The sequence below is a fragment of the Tenrec ecaudatus genome, chromosome 4 (assembly GCF_050624435.1).
Source record: "Tenrec ecaudatus isolate mTenEca1 chromosome 4, mTenEca1.hap1, whole genome shotgun sequence".
NCBI classification, from domain to species: domain Eukaryota; kingdom Metazoa; phylum Chordata; class Mammalia; order Afrosoricida; family Tenrecidae; genus Tenrec; species Tenrec ecaudatus.
Window position 1 is genome coordinate 98,055,472 of NC_134533.1, and position 16,435 is coordinate 98,071,906.

Here is a 16,435-nt window from a genome sequence, read left to right on the forward strand (position 1 = left end):
AATGAATATACCAAATCCTATGTACACAAAAGTTGTTTTCTGGACCTTGTATTACTGGTATGTATGTATCTTCTAGTGCCATTAGTATGGCATTATCACAACATTCTGATACATTTCAAGATAGACTAGTGCAGAGGTGATACCGGGAAGGGAAGGAGAAGGTAGGGGGAGCCAAGGGGAACTGATTACAATGATCTTCATATAACCTTCTTCCAGGGGGACGGACAACAGAAAAATGGGTGAAGGGAAACAGTGGTAAATGTAAGACAAGGAAAAAAAGATAAATTATCAAGGGTTTATGAGGGAAGGAGAAGGTAGGAAGGAGGAAATGAGCTGGTGCCGAGGGCTCACGTAAACAGGAAATGTTTTGAAAATGATGACAACCTATGTTCAAATGTGCTTGACACCATAGATGTACGTATAGACTGTGATAAGGGCTGCACAAGCCCCCAATACAATGATTTAAAGAGAGAGAGAGTAGTACATGACCTCTTCATTAATTAATCCTGTTATAAATGATGGGTGATTTTGTTTTCTATTTGTCTTTACAAATGAATTTTAGGAATAAATTTTCTGTCTTTTAAAAAATTACCACTAAATTTTCATTTTCTTCATCTGAGCCTAAAATGTTTCCCATTAAGATTAGTCCTGGATAATTTAGCTTTTTCTGTTATAACATTGAGTAGGGAACTACAGGTGTTGAAAATTTTTCTGTACTGCTAGCCACTTGGTTATCCTCAATTCTAGCAGTTTTTGATTGATTATCTCTGGTTTTCTTGATATATATTATTATTTTCAAATAGTATTTTAATTTTCCCTTCCCAATACTTGTAATCCTCATTTCTGTTTCAAGTTTCATTACATGGTTACATCTAGGTTCATCACTTACTGGATATGCAATCGTGGAACAGTGAAATTAACTTCTCTGGGCGACACTTTTCATGACCAACTTATCGTTAGGGTCATAGGAGGTAAAACGCGTGAGACATAACTGTGGTTCTCGTTAGCTGTCATCAAATTGCTGCATGCATGAAGACCTGAGGCATGGCTGATTCTCAGATCTTGGCTGATTTTCTGGAGCAGACTGCTAGAGTCTTCTGCCTAGTCTGTCGGAGTTTAGCAGCTCTGCCAGGACCTACTCAGCATCACAGTGACACAGAAGAATGATGGCTGCGTGGGAGGGACTACGGTTCCTACACAGACGGCAGGGATTTTCCTGAACCACCACCCCTCTCCCAACACTGGCATGCCTCTAAAATACACGAGATAATGTTTGATTCCAAACGTTTTCTTGAATTGTTTCCTTCATCAGTTCTTTTATGTGGTTGGGTGTTTTCTCATTTTATACCGCCTACACTTGAGTCTTGGGCTTGATATTTGACTCTAATTTCCTACATTTTTTAATGTTGTTATCGCTATTTTATGGGATATTTTCCAGCTTAGCATTGCAATGTCTCAAATGACTTGAAAATTCTGCTTTCTTCTTTTTTAATTTCTAAGAGTTCTTTTTGTTTTAATGTACGAATCTTTTAAAAATTGCATCCTTTTCTTTTTTGGACGCAATATTTAGTCTTTTCTTTCTAAGGAGGAATTTTATAGAGAGATCATTTATACAAGGAGGTATGTCCCCCAAACTGGAATTGTACTGGCAGAATGGAACTTTTCTATAATACACATTTTTCCCACTAGGTGAACATCTAGTAACTTGCTCTGAGTTACCACACCCAGTGGAATCACCTGAGAAGGTTCACTCTGGTCACAATGGGTTTTTCTATAAAAGCAGTTCCACTCAAGCCTTTTTTGTGTGTGTGATGGCTGATTTAAGAGAACAGCGTGCAGCTGTGAAATTTTTTTTCCCTGCTCAGGTAAAATGCTGCATAAACTGTTGTGAGGTTGAACACAGCTTACAAGGGCAGCGCCGTGGGAAAAACTCAAGTGGAGGAGTAGTTTGCTCATTTCTAAAAAAGTGAAATGTAGATTGATGACACGTCCGTCAATTTATGGAATGGATGAAAATGTCAACTTGTAGTGCATTTGGAGTTTGTTTCACCAGGTCAGACCATTCATCGTGCTTTCTATTTAGAGGTTCTGAAAAAATTGTGTAACTGTGCGGCAAAAAGGCCTGATGTGGAAGACAGGGGGACTGGTTTTGCCACCAGGAAAGTGCAACTGCTCATGAGACCATCTAAGTGCACCAGTGTTTGGCAAAAAACAGAATGCCTCTCTTGCCCCATACATCTGACTCACCTGACCTCGCTCTGTGTGACTTCGTTTTGTTTACCCAAGTGAAGAGGGCTATGAAAAGACAGCGATTTGATGACATAGAAGAGGTGAAGAAGAAAAATGAGGCAGGTGCTGTTGGCTATCCAAACATGAGTTGGAAAAATGTTTCCAAGAATGGAATCACAGATTTGACAAATGTATTAAGCGTAATGGAGAGTATTTTGAAGAGGATAAGGTTGTTTTATGAAAAAATAAATATAGCATTGAAAAAAAATTCCCTTTTATTTTGGGTACCTCCATGCGTGTGTGTGTGAATTCATCGTCTTTGAGTTAACTATGACTTCTCTTGACCCGACAGGACAAAGTGGAACTCCCCCAGAGGGTTTCTAATGCTATTTACAGATTACACAGAAGCCACATTCCTCAACAGCCACATCGTTCTCCCACGGAGTAGCTGGTGGGTTTGAACCATTGAACTCTTGGTTAGCAGCTAAGAATTTAATCAGTGTGTTGTCAAGGATATAGATATAAAAATAGATATTTAGAGATAATGAAACATAAATAGATAAAAATCACTGTCATTGAGTTAATACCAACTTACATTGCCCCTGTAGATATATACTGTTTCCATTCCTTTCATGGTCTCTGTTTCCTCTTTTTTTTTTTTTGTCTTTATGTTTGATGTCAAAGATGTCCCTTCAACATCCAGCAATACTTGGTTGTTTGCTTATATTCAAGAATTGTGGGGGGGGCAAAAACAATGCACTGAATCAATTTTGACTCATAGAGGTCATATTGGATAGACCAGAACTGCCCTGGGTGTCTGAGAGTAGAACTCTGCATGAGAGCAGACAGCCTCAATTCTCTCTTGAGGAGTGGTTTTGAATTGCTTACTTGGTGTTCATCTTCCAGATAGAGCCAATGGAGAACTTGAAGCCACAACAAAAAAGCAGAACTATTAGATGGATAGAATCCCCTTTTCCCTTTGCTAATACACTGCACTGGGAAATGAATGATAAACTATTCCAACAAGTTACTACACTTTATGCTTATTTTCTATGATAGACACACTGGGGACAAGCCTTTTGTCATCAAGTCAGTATGATGAGGTTAGCAAACAAAATTGTTATTTTTTTAAGTAAATACTTTTGGGGAGTGGGATTGAAGTAAACATAGTTCATGATTATAAAATATTAATTAGTTCATAATACCTTATTAGGCAAAGTGAAAAGTCATATGATCATGCTTTATCTGAAATAAAGTGAAAGATTGGGTGAATATATAGCCTCATAATACTATAAGACAGGTACAATATCAAGTAATTTTACTAATGTGTAGGATAATATATTACATAGTTATGCTTTGCAGTTATAATGTAAGATTCATGCTTCCTATGTAAATCATATGGTCACGTAATTGAGACTTTCCTAGTGAACCAAACCTTAGAAACACACGTCTTTGCATTCTGTTATGCGTACTCACTTGTATTGAGAAGTAGCAGCACTTTCATACAGAGAAACTCTTCGTGGCTGACTTGAAGCTTGACAAATTCCTGCGGGATCTGCCACATGGTCAGGCACAATGAGTAGAACGATGACTCTTTCATCCGCTGTCTTGTACCAGACACACAAACAAAAGAAAAGGAAACAGAAAGAAGAGAAAACAGTGCCTTAGCCAGCTTATTTATTTGGCAATTGTAACCTTGGTAAGTACCTTAACTCATTATTAGAAAGGAATGCTACTTTTTTAATAAACTACCTTAATAGTTGGAATTTTCCTCATTTACACTTCTTCACAATACTGTTTTTGAAGTTAGGAAGTTTTACATTTAGAAAAGTATACTGAGTACACATTGACTAAGATTAATATTTTTTCATATTCATTATTATATATTAAATGTCTAACCTGAGACAGGGTAAAAATTGTTGGAGTTGAGAAAGTGGAACTTAGAGGTGCTCAGGGGAAGTTTTCTTCACTAATGATCTTTTCTGTGAAAACACATAATCGTGCGCACAATATCATGGAAGAAAGGATCCATTTCAGAGAACATGAACATATTGTGAACTAGGGGAAACATATGATGACATAGAAAAAAGAAAGAGAAAAACTATGGCATAATGTAACTGACAAAGTCTGACACAAAATCTGAAGGTTGAGGAAATTTATGTCATGTCCACATGAGTTCAAATGAAGCTAGGAATGTTCTTGCAATGCCAGCGAGTATCCGTGAACAGAAAGATTTCTACTCAGAAGAGTGAGGATTGAATCCTGTCTCTGATACTATCTAATACATGATGCTGTTCTTTTCAGCTTCATTCTTGAGCTACAGAATAAGGGATGGACGATTCCGGACCATATGTAAGTCATTGTAGGAAAAAACAGAATAATGCAGGATAAGTTCTTAAGTTATGGAATTCAAAACCAGTCATAGAAACAGTTGAAATTATGAGATTTTTTCAGTCTAATGTTATTTATATAAAATTACTTACAGAAATGTAAATATAAGTTAAAATATTTATCTTAAAACATTAAAAGAAGTCACCAAGCTGATTTTTACTCTAGGAAGAAAAATGAGTTTATTTTTGAAGACAATTCAATACTTTCAAGTAAAAGTATTTACAAGTTATTTCATTTTTGTTGTTAGTATCAAGATATGACATTTTAATTTGATAACCTATCTATTAAATTTTGTTTTAAAATATTTTCCTTGATACATTTTTAAAGTTTAAAAGGGGTGTGATTTAAAGTTTAAAGGGGTTTGATTTAACTACACTATATAATGAAGCAAAGAGAGAAGGCTCCATACATCAAATTACTAATAAAACAAACCAGTTTTGATTCATCGTATCAAACTGCATATTGAGATAATCCTGAGAAAGTTAAAGAATTCAAAGCTAGAACAGGATTCTAAATGCATATTCAGGACACTATTGATGTATAATTTTCAAGATTTTCTGGCATGTAATCCTAAGATAATAATTATTTTTTAAAAAACCAGAAGTCAAATTACTACTTACTCATTTAGTATTAAATCAGGTGCAAAATACAGCATCTTCCCACTGACATGTTTATAGGATCTCCATCCTAGCCCAAACACCATCAAACTCATCCAAGAATATTGGATGAGAGTTATCTGGTCATCAATATGTAAGTTTCGAAAACCTACAAAATTAATTTTTAAAAATCACTTAATTGTATCCAAAACTTAAAAAAAACATTTTGAGAATAAACATAAACATTAGGGCAATATACAGTTTTCAATCTCTGTTTCACAAAAAATAGGAAATCAATAAATAATAGAGTTAAAAAGTGAAGAAGTGACAGTAAATTTGCAAGCTATTTGAAATTAACAACTTAAATTTACATTTCTGATATTTTTTTTAACTGAACCCATTACCCATCACCCATCAGTCAGCACCATTTGCTAAGGATTTTTGTGTGCCAAGCAATGTGTATAAATGTTGGGAATACAATGATACATAAAATACAACCCTGGCCCATAAAAAACACAACTCATAGGTCCATAAGGCAGATCAGCACATAACGATGCTCATAAAGGTTACCGAAGTGTGCACGACAAAGTATACTGGAGTGTGGATGGGAGGCAGTCTAGCAAAGGCTCCCAAATAGAGAAAGAGGTCATGCCAGAGCAGAAATGAATTTGTTAATGAGTATCAATGCGTTGTCATTTAAATTCTCAAAAGCAAACAAACAAAAGGCAACTCCTTGCTATCAAGTCAACTCTCATTCACAGTGACTTAATGGCGCAGAGTAGAACTCCCTCTGTGGGTTTCTGATACGCTAACTCTCATCTCTCTTCCAGGGGGCAGTTGGTGGTTTTAAACTACCAACGTTGAGGTTAGCAGCCCAGTGTCTTACCCACTATGCCACGAGTGCTCCTTGTCATTTAAAGATTCACTTTATTCCATAAGGCTACTTTCAATTGTGCTGTCTAACTTTCCGTTGTTGTCGTCCTTACTTGCTGTCAGTTCACTTACCTATGATGGTGTCTTTGGCAATCCTATACCCTCCCTTGTTAAGGTCCTTCTCTGGAGCTGGTGCCAGAACCATAGATACGATTAGACCTTATTTTCAATGGTGGTGCTGCTCAGGAATGGCAGTGCATTCTATGTGGACATCTGTGGTGCTTGCTTATTTTACCTTCTAGAGATACCTTAGTTCCAAGGTCCATTTCACAAGCTTTACCACTAGCTCCTCTTCAGTAAATCCTTGGTAGCCTGTCACTAAATTATTTCCTGTTTTGTTTTGTAAGTCAGATGATTGAAAATAAATCAACGGAGTTGGTTTTTATTGCGTGTCTCTCAGAAATGTGATTTATTCAAGTGCAGAAAGACTCCCTAAATAGCTGGCCAAGAAAAGAATCTGGCAGGCTACTTTCATATTCCATCTTGGTTTTAACATCACCTAAATGCATCTTCTAGCTTATGTCTCTACTGGAGGTAGGTCGTTTTGACAACTGAAACATTTTGGTGACATCAGTAATAATAAATTCAATGGAAAGGTATGTTAAAGTAGTCGTTTTTGAAAGCTCCCATAAGGATTCATCAAGGCCTGATTTTACTCCAAGGAGCTGTGGCTGTACAGTTGGGCTACCAATCACAAGGTCAGTGGCTCAAAAACACTAGCTGCTCCGAGAGAAAAGTGAGGCTGTCTGTCCCATAAAGACTGGAAGTTTCAGATACTCTAAAGAACAGTTCTATTCTGTCTATAAGATCACTATCAGTCAGAATCAACTACTAGCTAGCTGTGGGGTTGTTTTTTGGTAATTTCATTCCAATAGTCTTAGTGGTGCAATAGGAAAAGCCCTAGGCTATTTACTGAGAGGTTGGTAGTTCAGACCCACTAGCTGCCCTCACAGTAGAAAGATGTGGCAAGCTGCTCCCATAAAAACCTACAGACAAGGCAGTTCTACTCTGTCCTACACGGTTGCCAGGAATCACAATCGACTGGACAGCAACGGGATGGTTAGGGTGTAACTACTTCAGAGGACCGGGTGCCGTAAGGGCTCACTGCCGAGCTTCTAACTGAAAGGTTGGCATGATGGACCTCCCTGAAGTCATTTTGGAAGAAATGAAGATTGACCTCCAAAAAGTCACAGCCATGGAAACTTGGTGGCACAATTCTGTGAGGGAGCTTCAAGATGATTACGGGGAAATTTCATGATCATGTCTCTCTAACCAAAAGCCCCCATGAGCGTTTGAAGTCCGTTTATACTGAGACACAGGAACACCATGATTCCGAATGGACTTCACGGCAGCTGGATAGGCTACTTTCATTTCGTTCCCATCGTTACTTGGGAGCAGTAGTGTGATTTGGGATAGAAAGGCAAATTCCTTGTCAGATGGATGTCACTGCATCAAATGACATGTTAACATCTTCCAAAGCTAGAAATTGAGGTGAAAGTACTGTACTAATTGCTTATTGTTGATCGCAAGTATTTTGACTAACTGAAATGAAAAAGTAAGGTATGCATTTTAAAATACAATAATGAAGAATACCAAAGCTTAGCCTTGAATAGAATTTTTACTCCATTGATGGTAATATCAAGGCAAAAATTATATTAAAAATACATTTCCTCCAAGCCTCTGTCACATCAGCCCTTCGGCAATATACTGACATATAAGATGAAGAATATTTCAAAGTAACTTTGAATCAGGAGTGAGTGCTTGTTAACTTGATTTCTAAAGTTACTAGACTTTTGATTTTCTAACTATACTTCAGTTTAAATTAAATTTCTAAATTTACTTTATACTACTGGCCTTCCTACAATTTCATAGGCAGTAATTGTTTTTTAGATATTTAGTCATAAAATCCTAAAGGAACAAGTACTGATTACAGCCTGAAAAACCATATGTGCAAATATATTTTCTCACTCATTAGCTAATAAGAGTTTTAAATACCATCATGTTGGGGGCCATGATAAAATGTTTGATATTACTAGAGAACCATTACAGTTGAAAAGAATGTAAATCATTGCTTATACTAAGAAATATGATGCATGCTAAATTTACACTTTCTCATGCTGATTTACACTTTCCCATAAAGATTGACAGCCTCACACAAAGGAGTAGTTCTACTCTGGTTGTTTTGGTGAGTTAGAATCGACTTGACCACCGTGAGATAGTTGAGGGGTATCTTATCTCTCATAGGATTGAATGTTCCTAAGCACAGAGACGATGTCTTGGTCTTTTTTCCAGGGGGGGGGGGAGTGGGTTATTTTATAATTTTGCAAATATTATGGGAGTGGAAAGCCTGGTCTTCCTCCCAAAGAATGGCTGGTAGTTTCGAACTGCTGACCTGTGGTTTGTAGCCCAATGTGTAACCACTACACCACCAGGGCTCCTACCATTTTGCTATGACCTTCAAATAAGAAAACAGTTCTCAATAAAATTACAGGTGGTATAGTGGTTATGTGTTGGGCTGCTAACCAAAAGATCAGCAGTTCGAAATCACCAGGCCCACTAAAAGTTGGTACAGAGTTATAGGCTCGGAAATTCACAAAGACCATTTTACTGTGTCCTATAGGGTCACTATGAGTTGGAAAAGAATCATTGGCAGTGACTTTGGTTTGTGATTTTTGAAAAATTATAGGTGCAAACATAAAAATAATTTCTATATTAATGAAATATACCCTTAAATAGTTGGTAAGTGTCCTGTGATATGGCAAGTCCATTAAATACAAACAAGGATCTCTCTGAAATATTGTAAGACCTGTGAAATTGGAACCTGTGTAAAATAGAAACCTGTCAGAAAAAGAAATACTCCACTCCTGGTTCTTTGTGAGGAAGGATTCTTAACAGAGTGATAGAAAATTGTCAGGGACAGGAAATTTGAAAGATAAGGTAAAACAAGGTAGCCCATGAAAGCCTGCCTCTCATGGGCTTTTCGGTATTATTATAGCAATAAAAATATTCAATTATTATAATAGGTTCAAGATAATGGAAGAATGTAGACAAAGACGAAATGCAGAAGGTCTGGAAAACAATTAGAATTCTCCTGAGCATTTCTAGATCCAGGCCCAGTGGTCCTCATGCAAATATCACCATTGTTGTAATTATCATTACATGTGATCTTAATCTGGCTTCCCAAAGACTCTTTCCTACTGTGCAGGGGGGAGGGGGAGACTCTGATGCCCTGTGATGTTTTCCTAGTAGTTTAGTATAGCTATTTGCATATACATGAATAAACAGACATTCTGCTTGATCAGTAAGACTTCTGAATTTGTTTTTAAAGTTCATCTTCCACAGGTCAATAACACATGAATGAATGGTAAATTGAATTTCTCTTGTGTGCAAATGCAATGGCTAGATGTCAGGATATGCTGCACCCAAATGCTTTCATACCATGGGTCCAGTCTCCTGGGTTCTGTTTTTAATACCCCTGGCTTAATTATTAGGTTTTTCATGCCATAGAGATGCAATCGACAGTTAATGAATGAGTCATTGAATAAGTTTCGTCTGGGTTAAAGTCAACGCAAAGGTTTTGAGTGGCGAATGACATGATGTTATTTTATATACGACCCCCTCCAAGTCTTTTGAAAGTCATTTTGGTTCACTGATCATTTCACTTCCACTATACAGAGCGTGCAGAATATGACTTTTAAGACCACATACCACATGAGATTTATGTTAACCTCACTGCTCCCCTTACAGTACACTGAATGGAAGCAGAATGTACAGGTTAGTGATGCCATAATTTTAGTTTAATTACACATGAGTTAAAATTTTTGCAACATTAAAAAAGTTGCTAAATTTATTGGAAAAATGAACTCTTGTTTTTACTGAGAGTGTACCAGATACCAGTACTTCAATTTAAATGCTCATTTTACTGTTACCAAAAGAAAATACATTATATTTTTAATTATAACCAATCATTTTCTAAGATTGCAGCTGAGGCTAGCATATTTTTAACAACAATAAATTCTAAAATGCCAATAACAAAACATTAATCATAGAAGTAAAAATCAGTTTTAAAATAATAGGAAAATGGAGAAAAGTTAATCATGTGTCTAAATACTAATAATTTTAAACAGAAAAATGTCATTAGTGCTATAGTAGATTTTTACTTGATGATTATATATCAAGTCTGATAACTACCTTAAGGTGAGTTTTTAAAAATAAGACTTTTTAAAGGAAATAATTCTATTACCCAGTCACAGCCTTTCACCAATAGTCAAGTTAATAAAGACCTAGGCATTTTGACTTTTCTATTAAATTTCACTATCTCCAATAGAACAGGGAATTTTATTACCCTTGCTCAACATGCATTTTAATGATTCAACAAAGTGGAGATAGTATTTCATTCTGTTTCATGCAATGCTAAATTTTCAATAGCAACTCATCCATTCTATTTCAAACCCTCCAGGTAGAATAATAACAGAGAAAAACAGTAAGGCAAATTAGGAAATAATTATTTTATGTTCTAGAAAAGCTATTGAATCAAGTTGGGCCTTAAACAGCATTATATGTTCAATTCTTGATCAAATGTTAGAAAAATAAATAAAGGAGGATTAGGATAGTACTGATGTGAAGCGAGGATATATTCTGAATAGGATTTTGGTTGTTATATAATTAGATATATTTGGTTTTAATTTTTTATTTAACAAGATACAAAACAACGGTCACTTTTTATTACATGCTATAGTGTGTGTGAGAGAGAGAGAGAGAGAGAGAGAGAGAGAGAGAGAGAGAGAGAGAGAGAGAGAGAGAGAGAGAGAAGAGGAGAGGAGAGGAGAGAGCACTGAGAGAGATTATTACCTGGCAGTGATTTAGACCACTTGACTACTGAAAGAAGTTGCCTCTCGCCTAATTGATTAAGACTGGTCAGCAAAGAACTGGAGGTATCAGGCTTTGTGTTGTCATGTCCTGCATAGACCACATCTGGTTCAATGCTCATTAAGAGGTTGATCAGTGGGGGTACCAAATGAATCTCTTGATTTGGTGAAAAAGTGATCCTCGGGCTCAGCGCCTGGCTTTCATTTGCCATGCCCACTGGCTGAGGGAGGGCAACAGCATCTAGTGCTCTCATCACTCGGACTTTATTGAACTTCTTAAACTTTCGACCTACAAAGAAGACCAAGAAAACATTATGTCAATACATATCAAAGACCTCTTCCAGCAGAGTATATCTTTCTCAAGCCCTAAAATTATTGGCGTTATAAATATTAGTGCCGACAGGAGCATAAATGGAAAGGTTTTAGTAAAGGAAGTTCAATACTTCTCAGTGTTACTATGGAAATTCCCCCTTCCCAGGCTATTGCTACGGCTACATTCACGAAGCCTTGTCTATAACTGAAGCATTGTCTATAGTTGAATCTTCTGGATTTTGTTCTTTTAGGAATTTTTTTGAAAGTATGTCATTTCTTTCCAACTACATAAAAAAGGTGCACATATGTGTAAACCTTTCCCTAAATCTTGTATCTAATGTCAGTGGGTTCACTGAGCTCTCAAAATCAGTTCATTCACTATGAGTTGACCTAAGAATCCTGAATACCGTTAATGTGCCTATGAACCAAAAGGCTGGAAGTTTGAGTTCATTCAGAAGTGCTTTGGAAGAAAGGCCTGGCAATCTACTTCTGGAAAATCAGCCATTAAGCATCCTACCAAGCACAGTTCTACTCTGACACACATGAGGTCATCATGTGCCAGAGTCACCTCGCTGGCACCTGCCCCCATTTGCCTCCCTGAATGAAGTGATGAGAGGCAAACATTCTAAACATTGGAGCCTTGGTAGCCTAGTGAGTTAGGACTTGGGTCAATAACCGAAATGCCAGCAGTTTGAAACCAACAGCCACTGTGGAGAAATAGGAAGCTCTCTGTGTAAGATTTATTGTTGTGCTACTCTGTCCTCTAAGGTTACTGTGCCTCTGAGTTGAATTGATCTCAGTGAAATTGAAGGTTTCCCCCACCTCCTAAGAGGAAAAGTAGAGATAAGTAGAAATTCTGCCACATGAGGAATGTTGGAAGGATAGTAGGCTATTCAGCTGGATCACAGTTAGTGGGTCCCAGTTAGTGAAGCTTTGGGGATGAATCAAAGAAAGACCTGGTGTTGAGAGTGTAGAATGGATTTCAGTTCTACCCACTCTGTGCCAGGCACACTCGACTTAAGAGTGTGGCATGACTGTGCTGGTTAGGTAGGGAAGAAAGTCTAAGGAAGAACGGAAACTGCTTGCAATGATCTCAGCAGAGGTTGGAATCTGCTGGTTCAATTGCCTAATTCTGGTCATAGATATGTTTTTTTTTGGCTTATACAATGTTGATCAGAGTTATGAATGCCTCCCTGAATTGGCTGGGTGTGACCATTTGTTAAAGGGGACATGTGGTTGCTGCTTTTGATTGGAATATGAACACTCCAGTTTGCCCATCACAAAGTAGAAGACCTATAGTCTCATTTCTTCTTTTTTTAAAATCACTTTATTGGGGGCTGATTCAACTCTTATCACAATCCACACATACATCCATTGTGTGTCAAGCACATTTGTACATTTGTTGCCCTCATCATTCTCAAAACATTTGCTTTCTACTTAAGCCCTTGGTATCGGCTCATTTTTATCCTCCCTGATCCCTACTCCCTCCTATCGTGAACTCTTGATAATTTATAAATTATAATTATTTTGTCATATCATACCCTGTCTGTCCGGTGTCTCCCTTCACCCACTTTTCTGTTGTCTAACCCCCAGGAAGGAAGTTATATGTAGATCCCTGTAATTGGTTCCCCCTTTCTTCCCAACCTTCCTTCCACCATTCCTGTATTGCCACTCTCAGAACTGGTCCTGAAGGGATGAACTGTCCTGGATTCCCTGTGTTTCCAGTTCCTATCTGTACCAGTGTACATGCTCTGGTACAGCCGGATTTGTAAGGTAAAATTGGGGTCATGATAGTGGGAGGGGGGAGCAAATAAGAACTAGAGGAAAGTTGTATGTTTAATCATTGCTACACTGCACCCTGACTGATTCATCTCCTCGCGACCCTTCTGTAAGGGTATCCAGTTGCCTAGAGATGGACTTTGGGTCCCCAATCTACACTACCCCTCATTCACAATGATATGATTTTTTTGTTCTTTGATACATGATAACTGATACCTTCAACACCTCATGATTACACAGACTGGTGTGCTTTCTCCATGTGGGCTTTGTTGCTTCTGCTATATTTATAGGTTTAGTATTGAGTGGGTTTCCACTCAAGTACTCCCTGAAGGCAAGAACAATCTGATCTATTAAACTGGCATTCCATGATGCACACCTTCCTGACACGGTCACTGAAGACAAATGTGTGCATAAGCAAAGGTGGTGAAGAAAGCTGATGGTACTCGGCTATCAAAAGATACAGCATCTGGGGTCTTAAAGGCTTGAAGGTAAACAAGCGTCCATCTGGCTCAGAAGCACCAAAGCCCACATGGAAGAAGCACACCAGCTTGTGTGATCATGAGGTGTCGAAGAGATCAGGTATCAGGCATCAAAGAACAAAAGATCATGGTATTGTGTGCTCACCTTCCCATCACGATACCTGTGCTGCATAACCACTACACAGGCCTGCTCCCTCTTTAACCTCTGTTTGCATGAGACTGATATGGATAAAAGTTTTCATTGTTTTACTGGAAGATGGAAGAATTCTGGGATCAGAGGCCATAAGAATGAAGAGAAAGGCTTAGGGATTGTCTCTCTTTCAACCTGGGGTAGAATCAGAAGCAAAAGAAGCTGATTTTTCTGAGGCATCAAAAAAGAGTAGACCTAGGATGGCTCAAATGGTTTAACATTCAACTATTAGGCAAAGATGGGCTGTTCAAAGCCATCCAAAGGGTCCTAGAAAGACAGGCTTTAAGAGCTACTTCTGCAAATCCAAGTGGAACAGTTCTACTTGGGGCACAAGAGGCCACCGTGAGTTGGAATTGAATTACCAGAAACTGCACAACACAGAAAAGAAAAGCTCCATCTAGCAGCCTGCTTAGTGGAACACAGAGGAGATGGGACACTCTCCACATCTGTAGAGAACATAGCTTGGTGCTTGTGTTGTGATGAATAATGAAAACACAGTATCATTTGGCACCTTGGCTGTTTGTAGTACTGGGCACTTACCTCTGCGTGCAGGGAAGCAGCATGCTTACAGGTGGGGTGATTACACTGGACCTCTATCAGTCTACTCAGGGACATCTAACCTCAGCATCGTCAACGCAGGTAATCAATGTTAAGCTAAGTATCCCTGTGCTCTGACTTCTTTCTTGTTACATCTAGGAAGTGCCTCTTATCCTATCTATGGCCAGCTCCTCAATTTTGTCAGTAAATTCTCTCCATTCTCACCTACTCAAGGACTTCACTCCTTCTCCGACTGCCATCAACTCAATGCTGACTCACAGCAACTCCTGTGGGTTTCTGAGAGTAGAGAGTCCAGTCTTTCTCCCACAGAGCTGCTGGTGGTTTTGAACTGCCAGCCATGTGGATCACAACACATAACCACTATGCTACCTGGGCTCCATTGCTCTCTCCTGCAGCCTCTGAAAGTCCCACCCATGCGCATTCTACCCATGGAGCGTGTGCGCGCTCCATCCCTTTCCCTTCCATTTTCTTCTGAATGAATTTGGAGCAGGTTTTCTTCCCATCAACTGACAAACTCTTCTTGGCAAGGTCACTGATGTTTTTCCACAAGCTGAAACAATGGCTTTTACAATGACATACCAGCCCATACCCTTTGCAATGGACACAGAGAAAACAAAGCAGAAAACAACAAGCACTGGCAAGGAGGTGAAGGAACTGAAATGCTTCTGCATGGCTGCTTGGAATGTAAAGTGGTGCAGCCAACTCCGGGAACAGGTTGAAGGCTCCTCAGAGTGTAAGTGCAGGATTGACAGGAGTCGGCAAGTTCATGCCTAAGTGGGAACCAAAAACCACAAGGAAGCAGGGACCCAAGCAAACACTTGGACACTCATGCTCTAAGCAGAGCATTTACAATCGCCCCACAGTGGAAACAACCCATGCATTTATCAAAAGCTAAACGGATAAACAACAGATAGCGTATGTGAGTAGCTACAAGGAAAGGTGATCAAACAATAAAGAGAAATTAAGTTCTGATACACATTACAACATGGATGAACTTTGAAAATATGCTAAGTGAAGCAAACCAGACATAAAATGACAAATTTTGTAAGGTTTGGTTTATATGAAATCTCTCACTCACTCACTGCCATCAAATCATTTTGAATTCATACAGACCGTGTAGGGCACGGTGTATCCAGTACTGCAGGTTCCTGAGGCTGTAAGCATTTATGGCAGCAGAAAGACTCTTCGTTCTCTGGGGAACAGCTAGTGGTTTCAAGCTGCTGACCTTGCAGTTAAAAGGCTGCCTTGTAACTCACTATGCCACAGGGCTCCTATGAAACACCGAGACTAGGCAAATTCATGGAGACAGAAAATATACTAGAGATTACCGGGTCCTTGAGGGGGAAAAAGATGGGCTTTCTATAGAATGTACGGAAACTGATGGTGGAAGCGATTGTACAATTCTGTTTGATGTGGATGGACTATGGAATGATCTGATATATGTATTAACTTCCAATTAATAACAAATTTAAAATAACTAAATAAAACTATTAGTTACATTTTAAAAAATGTTAGTCTCAAAAACTACCCAGCGCAGTCCTAACCTGTCCTATAGGGTCACTACGAGTTGGCATCAAGTCACTAGCAATGAGTTTGTTTTTTCTTAGAGGGCCTTGAGGGAGTGAAGAATTATTGCTTAAGAGGTTGGGGATATCTGGTTGGGGTGGTGGAAAATATTTGGAAATAGATAGTGATGATGAAGGCACCCCATTGTGAATATAATTAATTCCACTGAGACATGTATATTTAAAAATGGGAAAACAAATCATGTATTTTACCACAATAAAAATTAAAGCAAACAAATATCAATTCTAGACCTCATCGTAATCTGATCATCAATAGCATTGCCTATAGCTGATCATGTCCTTTTTGTAATATTCTCTTCCCCCGACTCCCATGTACGTCACTCTTGCAGACACTCTAAGCCTTTGGTGACTTTTCAACTCAACTTCTAAGTTTTGGAAAGCCCCAGAGCCCAGCACTCAGACTTCTCTTATATATCTACATCCAATTCCTAGGCATTGACATTTAGTCTCGTGGCTTTAATGTCATCTTGACATGGACGAATGAGTCTTGGTGGAGCAATGGTTAAATGTGCTC

The 16,435-nt window shown here is 38.4% G+C and overlaps 1 protein-coding gene across 1 annotated transcript in view; it reads right to left on the reverse strand.

Annotated features, from left to right (window-relative positions):
* The window catches only part of PGR (progesterone receptor), a 61,506-nt gene that overhangs the window by 11,138 nt on the left and 33,933 nt on the right, over positions 1-16,435 (reverse strand). The window contains exons 4-6 of the mRNA XM_075546494.1: positions 11,001-11,306; positions 5,241-5,385; positions 3,706-3,836 (exon numbers count right to left, since the gene is read on the reverse strand). Of these exons, the coding sequence (XP_075402609.1) occupies positions 3,706-3,836; positions 5,241-5,385; positions 11,001-11,306 (582 nt within the window). The remainder of the gene's footprint in view (positions 1-3,705; positions 3,837-5,240; positions 5,386-11,000; positions 11,307-16,435) is intronic.